Consider the following 22,106-nt stretch of genomic DNA (forward strand, 5'->3'; position numbering starts at 1 on the left):
GAGCTACAAGTACTGGCTCTTCGTGAAAAGAAATAAGATCATCAGGGGGTGACATTAAGCCAAAGTCACCGAGTTAGATATTGAATCTTCAATATCCTCAGGTCGGGGAGGAGTAGGCGAAGGGAGAGGCTGATCAGGTAACGAAGGCCGTGCGGGAGAGGAAGGTTGAGGAAGAGGTGGAGGGTTTCCAGATTCAGAAAACTGTGGTAACTGCAGGTGGTCACGGGATTGTTATGTCATTAGGATGGCACATACCAAGGCCCAGTCACCCCAAACAGTGATGGGAACATAATTTCCTGTCGGGACCAGTTCCCGGAATTTTGCACCAACACGATCCCATAGTTCCACATCTAATGTTCCCTTTTCAGGAAACCAAGGACAGTGTTCTTCCACTGCCCTGAATAGGGTGACCATATTTTCCATGGGTACCTGAACTCCCCCGTTTTAACAGGAGTTTAATATGGCAGAGATAAGCATAATGTTTAGACTCTGAGTGACCCAAGGTTAGCCTGGACAATACACAGACAACTCACCAATCGTCAGGGAGCTGAACAAGTGTTTCTGTGGACCAGACCAATGAATGTTTCTCCGCACCTACCAAAGGGAATCAGGTTCCCACATGCAATTAGGAAAAAGAAAACCACATTGGTGTGCCAGATATTGGGGGAACCCACCCCTAATATTTCAACATAGGTTCTTTCTATTTTCCATAAGTGTTGGCTGGCTGAGAAATAAAGAGAGACAGTATAAAGAGAGGAATTTTACAGCTAGGCCACCGGGGGTGGCATCACATATCTGTAGGACTGTGATGCCCACCTGAGCCTCAAACCAGCAAGTTTTTATTAATGGTTTCAAAAAGGGGAGGGGGTGTAATAACAGGGAGTAGGTACAAAGATCACATGCTTCAAAGGGCAAAAAGCAGAACTACTAATATGGGTCTAACAAAGATCACATGCTTCTCAGGGAACAGGACAAAGGGCAAAAGCAGAACTACTGATAAGGGTCCAACAAAGATCACAAGGCAAAGGGCAAAAGCAGAACTATAGATGAGGGTCTATGTTCAGCAGTGCACATATTGTCTTGAAAAACATCTTAAACAAGAAAACAGGGTTCAAGAGCAGAGAACCGGTCTGGCCACAAATTTACCAGGGCAGAGTTTTTCCCCACCCTAGTAAGCCTGAGGGTACTGCAGGAGACCAGGGCGTATCTCAGCCCTTATCTCAACTGCACAAGACAGACATTCCCAGAGCGGCCGTTTATAGACCTCCCCTGAGGAATGCATTCCTTTCTCAGGGTATTAATATTAGTATTCCTTGCTAGGAAAAGAATTTAGCAATGTCTTTCCTACTTGCACGTCCGTTTATAGCCTCTCTGCAAGAAAGAAAATATGGCTATTTTTGCCCAACTCCACAGGCAGTCGGACCTTATGGTTGTCTTCCCTTGTTCCCTAAAAATCGCTATTATTCTGTTCTTTTTCAAGGTGCACTGATTTCATATTGTTCAAACACACATGTTTTACAATCAATTTGTACAGTTAACACAATTATCACAGTGGGCCTGAGGTGACATACACTCTCAGCTTACAAAGATAACAGGATTAAGAGATTAAAGACAGGCATAAGAAATTATAAAAGTATTATTTGGGAACTGATAAATGTCCATATTAAAATGAAATCATCACAATTTATGTTCCTCTGCTGCACCTCCAGCCAGTCTCTCCATTTGGGGTCCCTGACTTCCTACAACACTAGCATCCTAGCAGTCATGGTGACAGTGACATTGAAGGTGGGGGCTCCATCGGTGCTCTTGGTATAAAGATAGGTCAGTTCCCCATCCTGCAGCAGTAGGTCCCAGATCACAGAACATTTCTGGCCCCCAAGTGTCACCTCATTCACAAAAAAACTTGACCAGTCTTTGCCAACCAGGACATCAACCTCAGCTGGCTTGATGTTGACAAAGGTTTTCCCAGGGATGGTGGCCTGGATGGAAGGCAAGTCCTTGTAGCCCACGATGGCTGCATCCTACAGGTCCCTTCCACCACGAGGTTGTCGATGTGGGTGTTCCACCCTGCCGTGGGCTGCTTGCAGCACTGCTGCTGCCTCGCAGGCAGGCAGGGGAGGCGGAGAGCTCAGGGCATGCACTGTGGTTGGGACCACTGCTCTGCTAGCCATGCAGAAGCCCTTGTACTGCCACTTCCTGGAAGTGATCATTTTAAGCATTTATATGAAATTGATCTTTTTCACTGTATTGATCCAAATGATTTGAAGCATAAAAGAATGGACAGATCGATTTTGTTTGTTTACAAAAAGGAAAATGGGGCCAGTCATGGCCAAGGTTAACAAAACAAAGGGCTTAGTGTGGACTCCAATCATTGGAAAGACTGGGAAGATGATTCAGATGAAGCCATGTCTGATTTTGATTATTTCTCTGAGATGATGAACAACATGGGTGGTGAAGAGGATGTAGATTTAGCAGATGGAGCAGATGATCATTCACAAGACAGTGATGATGAAAAAATGCCAGATCTGGAGTAAGGAATATTGTCATCATCTGGATTTTGAGAAAGAAAAATAACTTCTCTGCAAGATTTCATAACTGAGAGAATTCCTGGCTGGGCATGGTGGCTCACGCCTATAATCCCAGCACTTTGGGAGGCCAAGGCCAGCAGATCACAAGGTCAGGAGATCGAGACCATCCTGGCTAACATGGTGAAACTCCGTCTCTACTAAAAATACAAAAAATTAGCCAGGGCATGGTGGCGGGCACTTGTAGTCCCAGCTACTCCGGAGACTGAGGCAGGAGAATGGTGTGAACCTGGGAGGCGGAGCTTATAGTGAGCCGAGATTGCACCACTGCACTCCAGCCTGGGCGACAGAGCAAGACTCCATCTCAAAAAAAAAAAAAAAATTGAGAGAATTCTTGAGTTGATAGCTCTAAAGACAGATGCTGTTATTTGCCTACTTTAATCTATTTTTCAAACTGTTTGTTTTTTAAAAGGCCTCACTAAGGGTTGATATGTACCACTGTATGGGGCAATTTTCAGTCAGCTAAGGCAATAACCTTATGCCTGAACATTTCCCAGACTTCCATGAAGCTGTTGAAGTCCTAGGCAATTGAAGCAGCAGTTGTGATAAATACAAACATCTCACCTAAGTCTCCTTTTCTTCATAACATACATACTGACATGATAGAAAGCTCTCAGCTTAGGGAAAGAGAACTAAATTTTAGATTATAGGACATGGATTCAAAAGTGGCTGGAACAAATTGGCTGACACCTTACTGGTAACCTGTTATTCCTCTTGTGTTATTCTTCAGGATTGTTCCACTAAAGCTTATTTCAAAAAATTTACCTTCCGGGCTGGGCGCAGTGGCCCACGCCTATAATCCCAGCACTTTGGGAGGCCAATGTGGGTGGATCACATGAGGCCAGGAGTTCAAGACTAGCCTGACTGACATGCCAAAACCCCATCTCTATTAAAAATACATAAATTAGCTGGTCATGGTGGTGTGCGTCTGTAATCCCAGCTACTTGGGAGGCTGAGGCAGGAGAATCGCTTGAACCTGGGAGGTAGAGGTTGCAGTGAGCTGAGATCATGCCACTACAGTGCAGCCTGGATGACAGAGTGAGACTCTCAAAAAAAATTTTTTTTTTATATTACCAGATGAAATCACAGCCCCAAGGTAGCGGACATTCTTGGTGTCAATCATTATAGAAGAGATGGGCCAACCAGGAGTTGTTAGTTGAGGCTCACAGAGGTGAGAGACGGCATCTGATGGCATCTGTCCCTCTCTCTGGGAGTGGTCTGTCTGCAAGTCCAGTCCCACCTCCTACCTCAGAACTGTTAGGTAGAGATGTGAAGGAGTAGGGAGAGAAGGGTGTTGCTGGAAGGGAGAGTAGCAGAGGCTGGAAGGAGCATGGCATGAGGGGAATGGTGATGGCCTTAGCTGAAGAGACAAAGAGGTGTGTTGTGGGGGATCCCTGAGAAAGATCTGAGGGGTACATTGAGTCAGGCTCTGGAGCCCTGGAATGGAGAGGTATAAAGGGTACAGGGAGGCTGTAGGAGCTATTGAGAGTACTGCAGCAGGGAGCAGCAAGGTGACAATGGTGTTTTAGGAGGGTGAAACTGGTGTTGGTGCATGGGGTAGGCTGGATGAGGAGATCGTGTGTAAAGCCTGAGAGCTGGACTGACAAGTGGAGAGGCCTGAATCCTAAGATCCAGGCAGGGGCCTCAGTCGGGTCAACCAGCTGGTAGTGAAATATGAATGGCTACTTTCTACTCCTATAGTGACTGCCAAGCTGACCTGATATTTCACCCCAATCACAAACAAGAAATGGGAATTTAAAAAACACACACACACAAAATGTGTTGCTTCACACTCTCATCACCATATTATAAAAGTTATACATCATAATTGCAGAAATTTGGAAAATGCAAATTACTAAAAATAAATATTTTTAAAATGTATTTTTTAACCTAAACGAAGCTGTATTGCATTTTTTTGGCATGAATATTTTTCTATAACTTTCCTATTATTATTTCTCTTTCTTCTCTCTCTTTTGACAATGTCCGTCTTATTTTTTTATTTTTAGACAGAGTCTCACTCTGTTACCCAGGTTGGAGTGGAATGGCGCGATCTTGGCTCACTGCAACGTCCGCCTCCCGGGTTCAAGTGATTCTCCTGCCTCACCCTCCTGTGTAGCTGGAACTACAGATGCGTGCCACCATGCCTGGCTAATTTTTGTATTTTTAGTAGAGACAGGGTTTCACCATGTTGGCCAGGCTGGTCACTCAAGCTCCTGATCTTAGGCAATCCACTTACCTCTGCCTGGGATTGCAGGTGTGAGCCATTGTGCTCAGCCTCTTTTGACAATGTCTTTCTATGTTGCCCAGGCAGGACTCAAACTCCTGAATGATTGATTTTCAGAGGTGAAGGGGCAGATCCTGATTGTTTGGTTTGCAAAAGGGGGTTCACTGAGGTGAGTTGTCATAAATTGATTGAACAGATTTCTTTTTCTGTTTCTTTTCTTTTCTTTTTTTTTTGAGACAGGGTCTGGTTCTGTCACTTAGCCTGAGTGCAGTGGTGCAATCACGGCTCACTTCAGCCTCGACTTCCTGGGTTCAGGTGATCCTCCCACCTCAGCCTCCCAAGTAGCTGGGACTACAGGCGCAGACCTTCATGCTCAGCTAATTTTTGAATTTTTCATAGGGATGGGGTTTCACCATGATCCCCAGGCTGGTCTTGAATTCCTGAGCTCAAGTGATCCTTCCTACTTGGCCTCCCAAAGTGCTGGGATTACCAGTGTGAGCCACTACGCCCAGCTGAACAGATTTCAGATGAGTTCTGGTAATATATTAGTTCTCTACTACCACATTACCATGAATATTACCAGAAACTTTGTGGCTTAAAACAACACACATGTATTATCTTACAGTCTTGGTGGGTTAGGAACCTAAGTACAGCTTCTCTGGGCCATCTACTTAGTGTCTCACAGGCTGCAGTAAAGGTGTGGGCCAGGGTTGGGTTTCATCTGGAGGCTCTACTGGGGAAGAATCTGCTTCCTATGTGCCTGGTTGTTAGCAGGATTGAGTTCCTTTTGATTGTTGGACTGAGAGCTTTTTTTTTTTTTTTTTTTTGGCTGGCTGTCAGCTGGAGGCCCAGAGGTAGGTTACTAGATGGTACTTGCAGTTCCTTGTCACGTGGAGTTCTCCAACATGGCCACTCGCTTACTCACAGCTGGCAAGAGAGGCTCCAGCAAGATGAGGGGAATGGTGATGCAACATGTAATCTTATGTAACATCATCATGTGTTTCCTATCACCTGTGCATACACTATCGATTAGAAGCAAATCAAAGATCATGCCCACAAGCAAGAGAAGAGGCTCACACAAGAGCAAGAACACCAGGAGGTGGGGTCAAAGGTTACCCTGAGTGGCCAGTCTGTCCACCACAGGTAGCTATGTGTTACCATGGCTATAGAACATTCCATCTTTTCCTAAGTTTGTGGATGTGGAGCAACTGGAGTGGCATACACTGCTATTGGAAATGTAAAATGTTAAACCACTTTGGAAAATGGTTTGGCAGTTTCTTGAAAACTTAAACACTTACCATATGATCCAGCCATTCCACTACTAGATAGTTACCCAAGAGAAATGAAAACAACCCACATAAAGATTTGTGTACAAATGTTCATAGCAGAATATTCATAATATTCCAAAAGTGGAGGCCACGTGTGATGGGCTTACGCCTGTAATCCCAGAACTTTGGGAGGGCAAGGCAGGAAAATCACTTGAGCCCAGGCAACATAAGGAGACCCTGTCTTTACAGAAAAAATTGTAAAAATTAGCTAGGCATGGTGGCATGAACCTGTAGCTCCAGCTATTCCAGAGGTTGAGGTGGGAGGATTGCTTGAGCCTGGGAGCTTGAGCTGTGGTCATGCCATGCACTCCAGCCTGGATGACAGAGGAGTGACTCTGTCTCAAAAACAACAATGACAAAAACCAAAACCAAAGAACAACAAAACAAAACAAAAACCCAAAAGTGGAAACAACCCAAGTGTCCATCAGCAAGAGAGTGAATAAACACAGTGAGAACTATCCATGCAGTGGAATATTTCTTAGCAATAAAAATGAACAGGCTAGTTATATGCACAACAACATAGATGACTGTCAAATCATCATGCTGCAAGAATGAAGCCAGACAAAAAAAGACCCCCCTCCCCCCAAAAAATCCTGTATGATGCTATTTATTTGCCATTCTAGAAATGCAAATTAATCTATAGTTCCCAAAAGCAGGGCAGTGGTTGCCTGGGGTGAGACAGAGAAGGAGAGATGGACTTTAAAGGGCACTTGGAAACTTCTGAGGGTGATGAAATGTTTTGTATCTTTTTTTTTTAATTGAGACAAGGGGCTGGGCATGGTGGCTCATGCCTGTAATCCCAGCACTTTGGGAGGCCAAGGGGGGTGGATCATGAGGTCAGGAGTTCAAGACCAGCCTGCCCAACACGGTAAAACCTCGTCTCTACTAAAAATACAAAAATTAGCCGGGCACGACGGTGAGTGCCTGTAGTCCCAGCTACTCGGGAGGCTGAGGCAGGAGAATCGCTTGAACCCGGGAGGCGGAGGTTGCAGTGAGTCAAGATCACACCCGTGTACTCCAGCCTGGGTGACAGAGCAAGACTCCGTCTCAAAATAAAGTAAATAAATAATAATAATAAAAAAATAAAATGAGACAAGTTATCGCTATGTTGCCCAGGCTGCTGATATTGAACTCCTGGCCTCAAGAGATCCTTCTGCCTCAGCCTCCCAAAGTGCTGGGAATACAGGCATGAGCTACTGCTCCCACCCTGTTCTGTATCTTAATAGTGGTGGTGGTTCACAGGTGTATACATCTGCCACATTCATCAAATTGTACTCTTTAAAGAATGTGGTTATTGTGCAGGCTGGGTGTGGTGGCTCAATGCCTGTAATCCCAGCACTGTGGGAGGCCAAGGCAGGTGGATCACCTGAGGTCAGGAGTTCAAGACCAGCCTGGCCAACATGGTGAAACCAGTCTCTACTAAAAATACAAAAATTAGCCGGGCGTGGTGGTAGGCACCTGTAATCCCAGCTATTCGGGAGGCTGAGGCAGGAGAATCGCTTGAACCAGGGAGGCAAAGGTTGCAGTGAGCCAAGATCGTGCCACTGCACTCCAGCCTGGGTGACAGAGCAAGACTCCATCTCAAAAAGTAATGTAATTATTATACATAAATTATAACATAAATTCATGCACATAAACTCAATAAAGTTTATTAAGGACAAAAAGTAAACAGTAAATGAGATTCAACAGAGACATATGAATCTAGACACTTGGAAGAGGAAGTAATGTTGATATTGAATACAGATAATTTTGAACAAAATTTTCAATATAATAACATTTTCACATCTTTTATTAATTAACTAAAAAAGAAATGGAGCTACTTGAAATTTTTTTTTTTTTTTGAGACGGAGTCTTGCTCTGTCGCCTAGGCTGGAATACAGTGGCATGATCTCGGCTCACTGCAACCTCTGCCTCCCAGGTTCAAGAAATTCTCCTGCCTCAGCCTCCCGAGTAGCTGGGACTACAGGTGCCCACCACCACGCCCGGCTAATTTTTGTATTTTTAGTAGAGACGGGGTTTCACCATGTTGGGCAGGCTGGTCTCGAACTCCTGACCTCAGGTGATCCTCCCGCCTCAACCTCCCAAAGTGCTGGGATTACAGGCGTGAGCCACAGCACCCAGCCTACTTGAAATATTTTACGTATTAATTCACTTACAAGGTGGTTACCATCAGTTTGGTACTAATACAATAAAGAGGTTATTTATCAATAAAAATTACTAGTGATGTTGAGCATTTTTCACATTTATGAGCCAGTTGATTTTTTTTTTAATTGCCTACTTGTGCCTTTTGCCAATTTTTCTATTAGATTGTTTTTCCTTCTTCATTTGTTTATAGGCCTATCTGCCTCATCAGCCTGGGAGCTCCACAGAGACAAGAACTGTATTTCATTTCTTTCTCTATCCCCAGCCTAGTACAGTGTCTGGTAATTAGTTCATGAAATGTTTGTTAAAATTGAACAGAATGAGGCCAGGTGCGGTGGCTCACGCCTGTAATCCCACCATTTTGGAAGGCCAAGGCTGGTGGATCATTAGACGTCAGGAATTTGAGACCAGCCTGGCCAACATGGTGAAACCCTCTCTCTACTAAAAATACAAAAATTAGCCGGGCCTGGTGGCAAGCACCTGTAATCCCAGCTACTTGGGAGGCTGAGGGAGAAGAATCGCTTGAACTCAGGAGGCAGATGTTGCAGTGAGCTGAGATCAAGCCACTGCACTCCAGCCTGGGCAACAAAGCGAGACTCCATCTAAAAAAAAGTAATAAAAAAAAAATAAATAAAATAATAAAATGAGACAAGTTATTGCTATGTTGCCCAGGCTGCTGATACTGAACTCCTGGCCTCGAGTGACCCTTCTGCCTCGGCCTCCCAAAGTGCTGGGACTACAGGTGTGTCACCATATGGATAGGTTGGCCTCGAACTCCTGACCTCAGGTGATCCACCTTGGCCTTTCAAAGTGTTGGGATTACAGGCATAAGCCACCATGCCTGGCCCCTTGTCTCAATTAACCAAAAAAAGGCCTAGGCGACAGAGCAAGACTCTGTCTGGGGAAAAAAAAAAAAAAAAAAAAATATATATATATATGTATATATATTTATATACATATATGTATATATATTTATATACATATATGTATATATATTTATATACATATATGTATATATATTTATATACATATATGTATATATATTTATATACATATATGTATATATATTTATATACATATATGTATATATTTATATATATGTGTATATATATTTATATATATACATATATAAATATATATACATATATATATGAATGGAATGATATTCTCATAACCCCTTGGAAAAATTATTACTTCTGTTTAACAGATGAGGAATGTAAGAGGCTGAGTAATTTGCAGCCACACACTGCTAAATGGTAGCATTGGCACTGTAATCCGGGCCTTCTGATTCTTTTTATTTATTTGTATTAATTTCAATTTAATTTTATTTTTAAAGAGATGGAGTCTCGCTATGTTGCCCAGGGTGGTCTGGAACTCTCAGGCTCAGGTGATCCTCCTGCCTGGGTCTCCCAAAGTGCTGGGATTTCAGGCGTGAGCCACCATGCCCTGCCACAGGCTTTCCGATTCTAAACCATAGATTCAATGAAACCGTCCTCCATCCCCTCCAGAGATGTTTGCCTGGACCCTGTTTTCCTCAGGATATCATGAGTTTAGTGAGCAAAGGTCAACCTCCATCAGGCGCATGCGTCCCTTCCTTTTCCCGTGGAGGAAGAGAAACGCCTCTTTTCCTTCCGCGTTGCCTGTCTTTTGGCCCCGGCGACTCCCCATCGCCCGTGCGGAAGCGTTCGCTAACTGAAATGATGGCGACTGGAACGGCAGATTCTCAAGCGCGGTTCGGTCAGTCCGTGAAGGGGCTTCTCACGGAGAAGGTGACCACCTGTGGTACTGACGTAATCGCGCTCACCAAGCAGGTGCTGAAGGGCTCCCGGAGCTCCGAGGTGAGCTGGAAGTGGACTCTCCCGGCCTGATAGTCCGGAGAGTCGCAGTCTTTCGTTGCTGTGGGAAGACGGTCGCGTTGCATCCTGGGAATTGTAGGCTGTGAAGTACTTGCTATGAGTAGGTCTTCTTCGCGGAGGCGCGTGTTGCATTCTGGGGTGTGCAGTCTGTTTGGTTAGGGATAGTGAGTGAGGGTTGGGGGAAGAAACGATGCCATGGGAACCTGTGCTTTAAAACAGCTCTTTGGGAGGCCGAGGCGGGCGGATCACCTGAGGTCAGGAGTTCGAGACTAGCCTGACAATCATGGAGAAACCCCCCTCTCTACTAAAAAATAATAATAATTAAAAAAAAAAAATAGCCGAGCGTGATGGCACTTGCCTGTAATCCCAGTTACTCGGGAGGCTGAGGCAGGAGAATTGCTTGAACCTGGGAGACGAAGGTTGCGGAGAGCCGAGGTCGCACCATTGCACTCCAGCCTGGGCAACAAGAGCGAAACTCCGTCTAAAACAAACAAACAACAACAAAAAACAGAGAGGCAGGGCGCGGTGGCTCACGCCTGTAATCCCAGCACTTTGAGAGGCCGAGGCGGGCGGATCACGAGGTCAGGAAATGGAGACCATCCTGACTGACAGGGTGAAACCCTGTATCTACTAAAAATACAAAAAACCAAACAACAACAACAAAAACAGCCGGGTGTGGTGGCAGGCACCTGTAATCCCAGCTACTCAGGAGGCTGAGGCAGGAGAATTGCTTGAACCCGGGAGGCGGAGGTTGCAGTGAGCCAAGATTGTGCCACTGCACTCCGGCTTGGGTGACAGAGAACCAAGACCGTGTCTCAAAAAAAAAAAAAAAAATATATATATATATAAAATATATACGTACATATATATTTATATATACATATATAATATATATTTTCAACTAGAGGTGTTTATAGTTAACCACCTGTAAATATTGAACATATTCATCATAATAAACGTACATTTATTTAGCATTTTATATGTGCTGGACACTGTTGTCTTTCATGGAGTTTAATTCATGAAGTCTTTAGAATGACTAATTGAAGGGAGTACTTTTCCTTGTTTTTTGAGACGGAGTCTAGCTCTGTCTCCAGGCTGGAGTGTAGTGGCGTGATCTTGGCTCACTGCAACCTCTGCCTCCTGGGTTCAAGCGATTCTCCCGCCTCAGCCTCCTGAGTAGCTGGGATAACAGGCACGCACCACCACGCCCGGCTAATTTTTGTATTCTTAGTAGAGATGGGGTTTCACCATGTTGGCCAGGCTGGTCTCGAACTCTTGACCTCGTGATCCGCCTGCATCAGCCTTCCAAAGTGCTGGGATTACAGGCGTGAGCCACCGCGCCCGGCAGCATTGCTTCTTGAGCAGTCTCCACATAGCTATTTTGTTTGATTAACTGAGAATTTCATGTGTAAAACACTCATTCCACAGTATTCATTTAACAAATACTTATTGGATGTCTGCTGTGTGCCAGGAACTGCTTTAGGTACACGGAATAAACAAAACTAAATCCCTGTACTTAGGAAGTTTACATTTTAGTGAAGAGACAGACGATAAACAAATGAAACAAAAAAATCAGGTGGTGGTAAATCCTGTGAAGCAAAATTAATCTGGGAATAGAGAGTGATGAAAGGGTTATTCTTTGTTTGTTTGTTTTGAGACAGAGGAGGAGTCTCGCTAGCTCTGTCACCCAGGCTAAAGTGCAGTGGCCCGATCTCGGGCTCACTGCAACCTCTGCCTCCTGGTTCAAGCGATTCTCCTGCCTCAGCCTCCTGAGTAGCTGGGATTATAGGCGCCTGCCACCACACCCAGCTAATTTTTGTGTTTTTAGTAGAAATGGGGTTTCACCATGTTGGCCAGGCTGGTCTCAAACTCCTGACCTCAAGTGATCCTTCCCGCCTTGGCCCCCCAAAGTGTTGGGATTACAGGCGTGAGCCACCCCACCTGGCCGAAAGGGTTAATCTTAAACAGATGATCAGGGAAGGGGTCTCTGGGGAAAGAGCCTGTGAGGAGAAATACACTGACATTTGCCCGCAGCATAATGAGTGGTTATGACTCATAGGCTTGTCTCTTGCATGCCTGCGCTTCTGCTCCTCCATTTGAGCTTAGTGAGGGTCCATTGTGTTTTTTTCTAAACATAATGTGTGTGTGGGCTGGGCGCAGTGGCTCATGCCTGTAATCCTAACACTTTGGGAGGTGGAGGCAGGATTGCTTAAGTCCAGGGGTTCGAGACCAGCCTGGGCCACATAGTGCTATCTTTTCTCCGTAAAAAAAGAAAAAAAAAAAAAGAATGAAAACAAATTTTTAAATGTGTGTATGGCACTTATGCTTACAGTTGCAACTACGTAATTTAATGAAATAATACGAAGAATGATGAAATATGAGTACCAAAAAAGAGGGTTGCTATTGCTATGAAAACTAAGTTGAAAATCAGAAACACTTGTTGAAGATGAGTAGCTAAGACAAATTGTTATTGAGTTAATTATGAACAAGTTAATGATAAAAGCCTAGGAGAAAAATTTGTAGAAATCTAAAAAGATTCTGTAGTGAAGATTGTTTTACAGGTGTATTCAAGATGTTCTTCCATTTTAAAGAAAGCAAAACTAGAAATCTCAGATGGTATGTTATGTGTCTGGTCGGTTTATGTAGGAAAGTGATGCAGAATGCCAATGAATATATCAAGGAAAAGCCTTGGCTTTACATTACAACAGCCCCTGCCTTCAAGGCAACCACAACTCCCATCGAGTGTTTTCTAAATGTCTCACAAATCCTTTGTTTCTTTTTTTCTCGGCTACTTCTGTGTTTCAGGCCATCCTCATTCTTTGCTTAGAGTACTGCTATGTCATCCTAACCAATCTCTCTGCCTCATTCCCCACTCTAGTCCACCTGCTTACCACATTTCTAAAACAGAAAAATGGATCATGCCATTTTTCTCTAGAATTACACACACAAGATGAATTCTAAACCCTAACTTTTAAGTCTCAGATTAGAAGTCATTTCTTTCAGGGACCTTTCCTGAACACCTACCCCTGTAATCAGTTAGACACTCCTGCCCCACTATATGCTCCCAGAGCAGCCAATGCTTCCCCATCAGCACTTACCATAAGGTGATTTAAGTGCCTATGTTCCCTTTGTAACCCCTCCAGATTCTGAGCCCCGTTATCACTCTTAACCAGAGTAAGGGCATATGTTAAACACTCAACAAATGTTTGTTAAATGAATAAGTTAATGAAGTAGATTCTGTTAGAACCCTTTTTTTTCTGCCATCGGTTTGTAAGTCACCATCTCCCATCTATAGGAGTTTGAAGTTTTCCCTTAAAAGTAGCCACAGGAGGAACAGGTACTCTCGTAATTGTTGGTGGGAATGCCAAGTGGTACAGCCCTAAAGGAGAGGAATTTGGCAATATGTAGCAAAATTAAAACCCCACAGTCACAAATCACAGTCCTGTGAGTCCATCCCAAACATATGCTGGCAAAAAGATGCAAAGATAGGAGATGTTTGTAACAGTGAAAGCTATGAGATAAGATGCAAGATTTGAGAATTTTTTGTACCACTACTTACTGTGGCAAAAGACTGGGAAGAGCCTCCAAATCCCTCAGCAGAGAACTGATTGAATAATGTTATGGTCACCTGTAGAGTGTGGTACTCTGCAGTTGTAAAAGAGCAATGGATTCATTAGGAGATAGCAGTTGAATAGGAGATTCAATATGTATTGCTGCAGATAACCCTCAGGGATCTATTGCAAAGTGAAAACAGCAAGGTGTAGGCTGGGCGCGGTGGCTCATGCTTACAATCCCAGCACTTTGGGAGGCCAAGCCAGGCAAATCACTTGAGCCCAGGAGTTTGAAATCAGCTTGGGCAACATGGCAAAACCCCATCTCTACAAAAAAATACAAAAAACTATCTGGGCATGGTGGCATGCACTTGTAGTCCCAGCTACTCTGGAGGCTAAGGTGGAAGGATCACCTGAGCCCGGGAGGTCGAGGCTTCAGTGAACAGTGATGGTGCCACTGCACTCCGGCCTGGGTGACAGAGTGAGACCATGTCTCAAAAAAAAAAAAAAAAAAAAAAATATATATATATATATATATAGAGAGAGAGAGAGAAAGAGAGAGAGAACAAGGTGTACACAAGTACACATAGTATGTTACATTTTAAGTAGGAAGGTGGTATGCAGGAAAATAAATACATGTGTCCATTGTTTAAAAAGGAACAATGGAAAGAAAACCACAAAGCTAATAAAAATAGTTATGCGTGGGGCTGGGTGTAGGGGCTCATGCCTGTAATCCCAGCACTTTGGGAGGCTGAGGCGAGTGGATCACCTGAGGACGGGAGTTTGAGACCAGCCTGGCCAACAAAGTGAAACCTCGTCTCTACTAAAAATATAAAAATTAGGTGAGCGTGGTGGCATGTACCTATAATCCCAGCTACTCAGGAGGCTGCTGCAGGAGAATCTCTTGAATCCAGGATGCGGAGGTTGCAGTGAGCCAAGATCACATCACCGCACTCCAGCCTGGGTGGCAGAGTGATACCCTGTTTCAAAAAAATGAAAATTAAAAAATAAAAAGATAGTTATGCATGTGGGGGAGAGAACAGGGAAAGAAAGGGACAGAGATGGAAAGTCCTATTTTATTGTTTTGACTTTAGACGTCCAGAAAGGGTTACTAACTTTAAAACTTAAAAATAAATAAAGTTGCCCTGGGTTGGGGAAGAAATCTGGCAATCCTAGTTACTTTGAAGTCACGCCACCCTTTTCACCAGAGTCTCCCTGACCCAAGAGAACAGGGAAGGGCTGGTAGGATACACATAACAGTAGCTCCTTTTACTTGGCTGGATTTAGGTATGCCAGGAGCAGGGTGCAGTATTAGGCCAGAAATCTCTGTTGGTCTCTGCTTGCCTCTCAGTGCTAATGCAGTCAGCTCTCCTTGACTGTAGGCCATCCAGCCGAATCCAAGCTCTGCTTTTCTCTTTTGGACTCAGGACCCATTAAACTCAGTGACCTCATTAAATTCTGCCTGCACATTTCTCCTTTCTTTTCTTTTCTTTTTTTTTTTTTTTTTGAGACAGAGTTTCACTCTGTTGCCAGGCTGGAGTGCAATGGTGCGATCTCCGCTCACTGCAACCTCTGCCTCCCAAGTTCAAGAGATTGTCCTGCCTCAGCCTCCTGAGTAGCTGGGATTATAAGCACGTGCCACCACGCCTGGTTAATTTTTGTAATTTTGATAGAGGGGTTTTGCCATGTTGGCCAGGCTGGTCTTGAACTCCTGATCTCAGGTGATTGCCCACCTTGGACTCCGAAAGTGCTGGGATTACAGGCGTGAGCCACCGCACCTGGCCATCACCTTTCTTTTCTTTTTCCCAGCCCTGTCTGGTCATCTTTTATGGGGTGGTTCCCCATTTTAAGCCCTGAGCTTCTCCTCATGGCTTCCCCACACCCCCCACTATTTCTCTTATTCCATTTTTTTCTTTCTTTCTTTTTTTTTTTTTTGAGACAGGGTCTTGCTTTGTTGCCCAGGCTGGAGTACAGTAGTGCGATCTTGGCTCACCGCAACCTTCGCCTCCTGGGTTCAAGCAATTCTCCCACCTCAGCCTCCTGAGTAGCTGGGATTACAAGCGCAGCCACCACGCCCAGCTAACTTGTATTTTTTTGGTAGAGTTGGGGTTTCACCATGTTGCCCAGGCTGGTCTTAAACTCCTGACCTCAAGTGATCCACCCACCTCGGCCTCCCGAAGTGCTGAGATTATGGGCATGAGCCACATGCCTGGCCTTCTCTTATTTCATTTCTAAATAGCTGTATTCCTCTGTCCTTTTCAGCCCCATTCTAACTCTTGCGTCTTTACTACTCTCAAACCACCCCAAATCTCAAATCTGCCTTTAAAGAATCAAGAGTAATGTTCTCTCACTGGACTTGTGGAGCCAAAGTTTTTTTGCAGACTTCTCTTAGCACTTAATGAATACACTGTGCCAACAGCCCAGCAGTTAGGAAGCACTTGATTTCTCAGGCAGTGGCCTTTGAAACAGATGTCGGGTCCATGCCAGAACTGCCATAGTGCCAATGAAATGAATTTTCAACATGAATAGAAAATTATCCTCCATTACATTTTGAGTGTTTCTGGTTGTATAGGGTGGAGGAGTGAGAGAGGAGAGAGGGTAGTAGTGTAACAGCTGCAGAGAGAAGATTACAGGAAGTTTGGGAATTTTGATTATTACCATTTTATTTTTGTCTCCCAGCTGCTAGGTCAGGCAGCTCGAAACATGGTACTCCAGGAAGATGCCATCTTGCACTCAGAAGATGTAAGAAACAACTTTTTTTTTTTAATGATTTGGGTTTATGTATATGGTTTGTGTGGCCACAGGAAAGTGGAAATGTTCTGTTTCTCTCTCTCTCTTTTTATGCAGAGTTTAAGGAAGATGGCAATAATAACAACACATCTTCAATACCAGTGAGTATGCCTCCTCCAGCAACTGTTTGCTGCAGGATCATTATCCCTGGTCTGCTTTCACGGACGTTGTGCTTCAGCGCTTTCCTGTGGAGGCCAGACTGGGAGTAAAGGTGGGGGTGGCCAAGGATGACTTTTCTCGATGGCAAAGATGCCTGAGACTACAGAAGAAGTGGGGGTAAGGGATGAGAATCAGGAGCAGAGTCCACCCTTTATGAACCTCTCCATGTTAAATTGAGGGCTCCTCACAGAGAGACTATAAACCCTGTAAAGGCAGGGCCCATGCCAGGACCATGCTAGCACTGTACTTGGCACCTATGAGGCAGTTCATCAGTATTTGATGACTGACTGTGCCCAAGGTCTCTTCTGGGAAGTTGGGTCCTCTACTAGGGAATCAAGTATAATATACCTGTATCCTACATGGTACGTAGGTAACTGTGGCACCTGCTACATATAAATCATGTAGGGAATTTTGAAATATAAGACCCCGCCTTTCTCCATTATAATTTGCTCATCATCTTATTTCATGTTGTTTTATATTTTATGTACTTGATATTATAGTTATGTACCTGTCAGAAATACATGGTTGGGGCTGGGCGTGGTGGCTCACACCTGTAATCCCAGCACTTTGGGAGGCCGAGGAGGGTGGATCACCTGAGATCCGGAGTTCAAGACCAGCCTGGCCAACATGGTGAAACCCCGTCTCTACTAAAGACACAAAAAAGTAGCCAGGTGTGGTGGTGGGCGCCTGTAATCCCAGCTACTCAGGAGGCTGAGGCATGAGAATTGCTTGAACCTGGGAGGTGGAGGTTGCAGTGAGTGGAGATTGCACCTCTGCACTCTAGCCAGGGTGACAAAAGTGAAACTCTGTCTCCAGAAAAAAAAAAAAAAAAGAGGCTGGGCACAGTGGCTCATGCCTGTAATTCTACCACTTTGGGAGGCTGAGGCAGGCGGATCACCTGAGGTCAGGAGTTCTAGACTAGCTTTGCCAACACGGCAAAACCCCGTCTCTACTAAAAATACAAAAATTAGCCGGGTGTGGTGGCACACACCCGTAATCCCAGCTACTCGGGAGGCTGAGGCAGGAGAACTGCTTGAGCCTGGGAGACGGAGATGGCAGTGAGCTGAGATCGGGCACCACTCTACTCCATCCTGGCGACAGAGTGAGACTCTGTCTCAAAAACAAAAACAAACAAACAAAAATATATATATGGTTAGGAATTTCACTCTTTGATATTTAAATAGCTAATGTTTGTCATAGTCATTAGTCATTCTTTGGGTATCTACATATTAGCTATGTGACCATTTGATTCCATATACACAGACTAATTTTAAGCCATGCATGTAGTTTGTTGGACCACATTTCTCACTCTGGGAGAGTGTTACTATCTGTTTATGTTTAGATTCCATCTTTTCAGCAGCTCTGCACTCAGATAGGAATCCCTGTTCAATAGCACAATCTTAGGATAGGATGGACAGAAATACAGAATGTGACATAAGCTGAAATTTCTTCTGCCTATATGCATTATCTGGTCATAAATGAAACTTCTACTGGTTCACTTATGTGTATTTTCCTCTTTCCTTTTCTGATTTAGGCAAGAAGCTATTCAGAAGAAGTAAGTAACCCCAAAGGTAGAGGAGTAGGGAACCAACTGAAGCATGCTGGGGGGAATTATACTGCTGGGTCCAGAATCAATACAAAACTCTGGTTGACATATGCCCTCAAATTGAAATATGCTCTGGGATACTACTTGGGATTTAAAGAATACAGCATATTTCAAAGGTGTGCAGTAACTCAACTCACTGCTATTAATGGTAAAACTTTCTAAAAGTTACGGGGTGTAGAGACCAACCTTAAGGAGTAGAAAACCTTTTACATTGGTAATATTCATTAAGCGGAGTAAATGTGCAAAAACCATTAAACAGCCTTGTTTTCTAAAATGGATTAAATTTGTCCCTTGCAATATTGTTTACATTACTAATTGGCTTTGCAAACCTTTCTTCAGAATTTAAACACTTCTGGGACCCAACTGGACCAATATAAATTTTGATTTACATGCAACAATATTTATGCATTAAAGTACAGATAGCTTGTACAGGACAGGTGTAGTGGCTGGCTCATGCCTCTAATTCCAGGACTTTGGAAGGCTGAGGCTGGAGGATTGCTGGAGCCCAGAGTTTGAGATTGCCCTGTGCAGCATAGTAAGACCCTGTCTGTAATGAAAAAAAAAATTTTGTAAATAGTTGTACAAAGATGTCTTTATTATTGCTCATTTCAGATAAACCCTGTCTCTATTCTAATTTCTAGTGTTGAACAGTCATCAGATCTACAGGACCAGTTGAATCATCTGTTGAAATAGAATGACATGTAAGAGTGCTGTAGCACTCCTTTGCCTAATGCTGAGGAGTAAATACCTTACACAGCTGTCCTCTGGGTTTGGTTTTCTATTTTCTTCTCCAAAAGTTAAGTTAGAAAAGTTCTGTGTTAGGGCCGGGTGTGGTAGCTCACGCCTGTAATCCCAGCACTTTGGGAGGCCGAGGCGAGTGGATCACGAGGTCAGGAGTTCGAGACCAGCCTGGCTAAGATGGTGAAACCCGTCTCTACTAAAACTACAAAAAATTAGCTGGGCGTGGTGGCGGGCGCCTGTAATCCCAGCTACTCGGGAAGCTGAGGCAGGAGAATCGCTTGAACCTGGGAGGTGGAGGTTGCAGTGAGCCAAGATCGCGCCACTGCACTCTAGCCTGGGTGACAGAGTAAGACTCCGTCTCAAAAAAAAAAGAAAAGTTCTGTTTTGATGTACAGTTTCTCCTAAGAAGAAGCGAGGTGGTTGAATTTTGGAAGCACTTCTTGAATCGGATTAACCCATGCTCTTATTGAATTCTTTCATCTGCTCTGTTTAGTTTGATATCAAAGCAAAATTAAAAGAGGTCTTAGTTTTTCCCATAAAACTTTTAATATGTCAAAAGCTATATTGTCTACATTTCAGTACTTAAGCAAATACTGAGTAGTGTTTTAAATTCAGAAATAGAGCTTCTATTATGAACACATGAGAATGATTTTTTCTCTTAATCATTATTAAGGAAATATTTTAATTTCATGGTCATATAATGGTGATAAGTAATACCTGATTGTTTCCTTTTCTGTTCTAGTAACTCAGAGGAAATACGTGTTTTATTTGTGATAGCAAATTCCTAAATGAACATTAGGCAAGTGGTATCATTATCAGGCCAGCTGCAGCCTCTTGCCTTGACCTGCATTCCTAGAATTTCTTTGTTGCTGTAATTCTTGATTAAGTGACCTTGACTTTCATTTTGTAATTTTGCTAATCAGCAAATTCACTTGCATGACGTTACTGCCAAATATGAAGGCAGTTGAATTATTATGAGTGATTGTGGCAGAGGGTTGTGCCATGGTGAAAACTTTGATGTTTGTCTGTGTTCATTGGATCCATCTTTTTAAATGACATTACTATGAGTCTGTTGTCAAACCTAAATATCTTTGTTTGAATTTAAAATGGGACTCTATATTGTTCTAGTTCAGGTCTTCATTGACTAAGAGATTGAGAGACATCTGACATAAGAAAATATTGTTTTCACTGCAGGAATAAAGAGGAAGTAACAGTGAATCCAATATAGTTCATATTGTTATTGTCCAATCATCAAGTTAACTAAGCATTATCAGATTACGTTTATTTCTCATACATACGGATATTAACGTAAAGTAAAAAAGCTAGATGTGAAGGATCTGAAAAGGCATTAATTTATGTACTAATTCTATAAACATGTATTAATAATTGCAGTATTATTAAATACAGATGGACTCAATTTACCTTTGAAAAGAAAGACCACTAATTTAGAAAACAAAGCTAAGTGCAGTCATTACAAGAAGCAAAGAAATACTCAAGTTAGAAAAAAATTAAAATGAAGGGATAGTCTAAGTTTTCTTCATGCTGGAACAAATATTAAAGAAGCAGTGATTGCTTACATTGTATGTGATAAAATATTAATACCTTTCACAATCAAAATTTTATTAGTAAATATAAGATAAAATTTATATTAAATAATGAAAACGTATTTGTACTGAATTTAGTCACTAGAGAACATTGTAACAAAATACATGAAAGAAAAGTAGCCAGAAATGTGAGAACGGGTGGAAATGTATACATTATTTGATGTTTTTTTTTTTTTATGGAAATAAACAACATACATAGAATTAAATGGTGATCAAAAACATGGAAAAAATACTTCACTAAGTAACGTCTGAGTTGTAGAGATTGTGCTGGAAGATAATATTTTTAAAATAATGGATGTTCAAATGCCATAAAAGAAAATTTGTATGATAATACCAAAGCAGTACTATAAGAAAATAAGCATGCTTTAAATCCCCGTATTAGGGATAGAGTATAAATATTTTTGTTTCTTTTAAGGGGTATATAATTAGAATTTAGAAAGAATGGAAATGGAAATAATAAAACTAAACAAATGAGAAAAAAATAACAAATTAGAAAAAATAAAAAGTATTAAGTAGTTCTTATAGATTAAATGGGTAAAGTGTCCACTCGGCCAGAAAAGTACAAATTAGTAAATTCATAATTGAATAGGCAATAAAATCAATTAGACTTGAAAAGAGTTATCAATTTGCTGCTAAAAATTTGATTAATATATGCCCAGCTCCTTATAAAGATAAAAAATTATGAAACTGACACTTTTAACAGAGAATATTCCAGATTGGTTATGAGAAATAACCCACAAACTAAGAATAACCAATTAAAATGGCATTTGCTTGTGAAAGCTTTCATGAGACTTTTCCAAACTGTCAAAGAACATATACTCCTGGCTGGGCGTGATGGCTCACGCCTGTAATCCCACCACTTTGGGAGGCTGAGGCAGGCAGATCACAGGGTCAGGAGTTCGAGACCAGCCTGGCCAACATGGTGAAACCCCGTCTCTACTTTAAAAATACAAAAATTAACCAGGCATGGTGGCACATACCTGTAATCCCAGCTACTCGGGAGGCTGAGACAGAAGAATTGCTTGAACCCAGGAGGCGGAGGTTGCGGTGAGCCAAGAGCCACTGCACTCCAGCCTGGGTGGCAGAGCAAGACTCCATCTCAAAAAAACAAAAAACAAAAAAAACCCCTATACTCCCAAAATATAGAAAATGATCGTAAGACACTAATTCATTTAATGAAGTAAACAGGATTTTCATTTTAAAAATAAAATGATGTAAGAAAGATGATGCAAGAGGATGTAAGATAATGTAGGTGATCTTTTTTATGAGTATAGATGCAAAAATCTGAATAAAATCTTAGAAAACTGAATAGAGAAATATTTTGAATAATTGTTCATGTAACTCCAGAATTTCAAAGTTGATGTAATAGTTACAAAACACATTAATAAGAAATAATAAAATCTTTTATCACTATAATATATACCAAAGACATTTAAAATACACTTTCTATTTCAAAAAACTAAAAGAATTTTTTAAAAGGATATGTTTTAAAACCCAACATAATATTTGATGAAGAAGAG

General features: G+C 42.6%; 1 protein-coding gene and 1 pseudogene across 1 annotated transcript; one reads left to right on the forward strand and one right to left on the reverse strand.

Annotated features, from left to right (window-relative positions):
- Positions 1-1,292: 1,292 nt before the first annotated feature.
- LOC129045073 (profilin-1-like) lies at positions 1,293-9,947 on the reverse strand (annotated as a pseudogene).
- Positions 9,912-20,816, forward strand: BORCS7 (BLOC-1 related complex subunit 7). Its single transcript, XM_054436845.2, has 5 exons — positions 9,912-10,117; positions 16,366-16,428; positions 16,534-16,577; positions 18,170-18,190; positions 18,883-20,816. Exons 1-5 carry the CDS (start codon positions 9,977-9,979, stop codon positions 18,932-18,934), a joined length of 321 nt encoding a protein of 106 aa, XP_054292820.1. The 5' UTR covers positions 9,912-9,976; the 3' UTR covers positions 18,935-20,816.
- Positions 20,817-22,106: the final 1,290 nt, after the last annotated feature.

The sequence above is a fragment of the Pongo pygmaeus genome, chromosome 8 (assembly GCF_028885625.2).
Source record: "Pongo pygmaeus isolate AG05252 chromosome 8, NHGRI_mPonPyg2-v2.0_pri, whole genome shotgun sequence".
NCBI classification, from domain to species: Eukaryota; Metazoa; Chordata; class Mammalia; order Primates; family Hominidae; genus Pongo; species Pongo pygmaeus.

What these genes read in the sequence shown, in the direction of transcription:
- BORCS7 (XM_054436845.2), top strand. Translation starts at nt 9,977, where the DNA reads ATGATGGCGACTGGAACGGCAGATTCTCAAGCGCGGTTCGGTCAGTCC. An exon ending in ACAACACATCTTCAATACCA is followed by an intron (nt 16,578 to 18,169) that starts GTGAGTATGCCT and finishes TTTCTGATTTAG; the next exon opens with GCAAGAAGCTATTCAGAAGA. An exon ending in CAAGAAGCTATTCAGAAGAA is followed by an intron (nt 18,191 to 18,882) that starts GTAAGTAACCCC and finishes TCTAATTTCTAG; the next exon opens with TGTTGAACAGTCATCAGATC.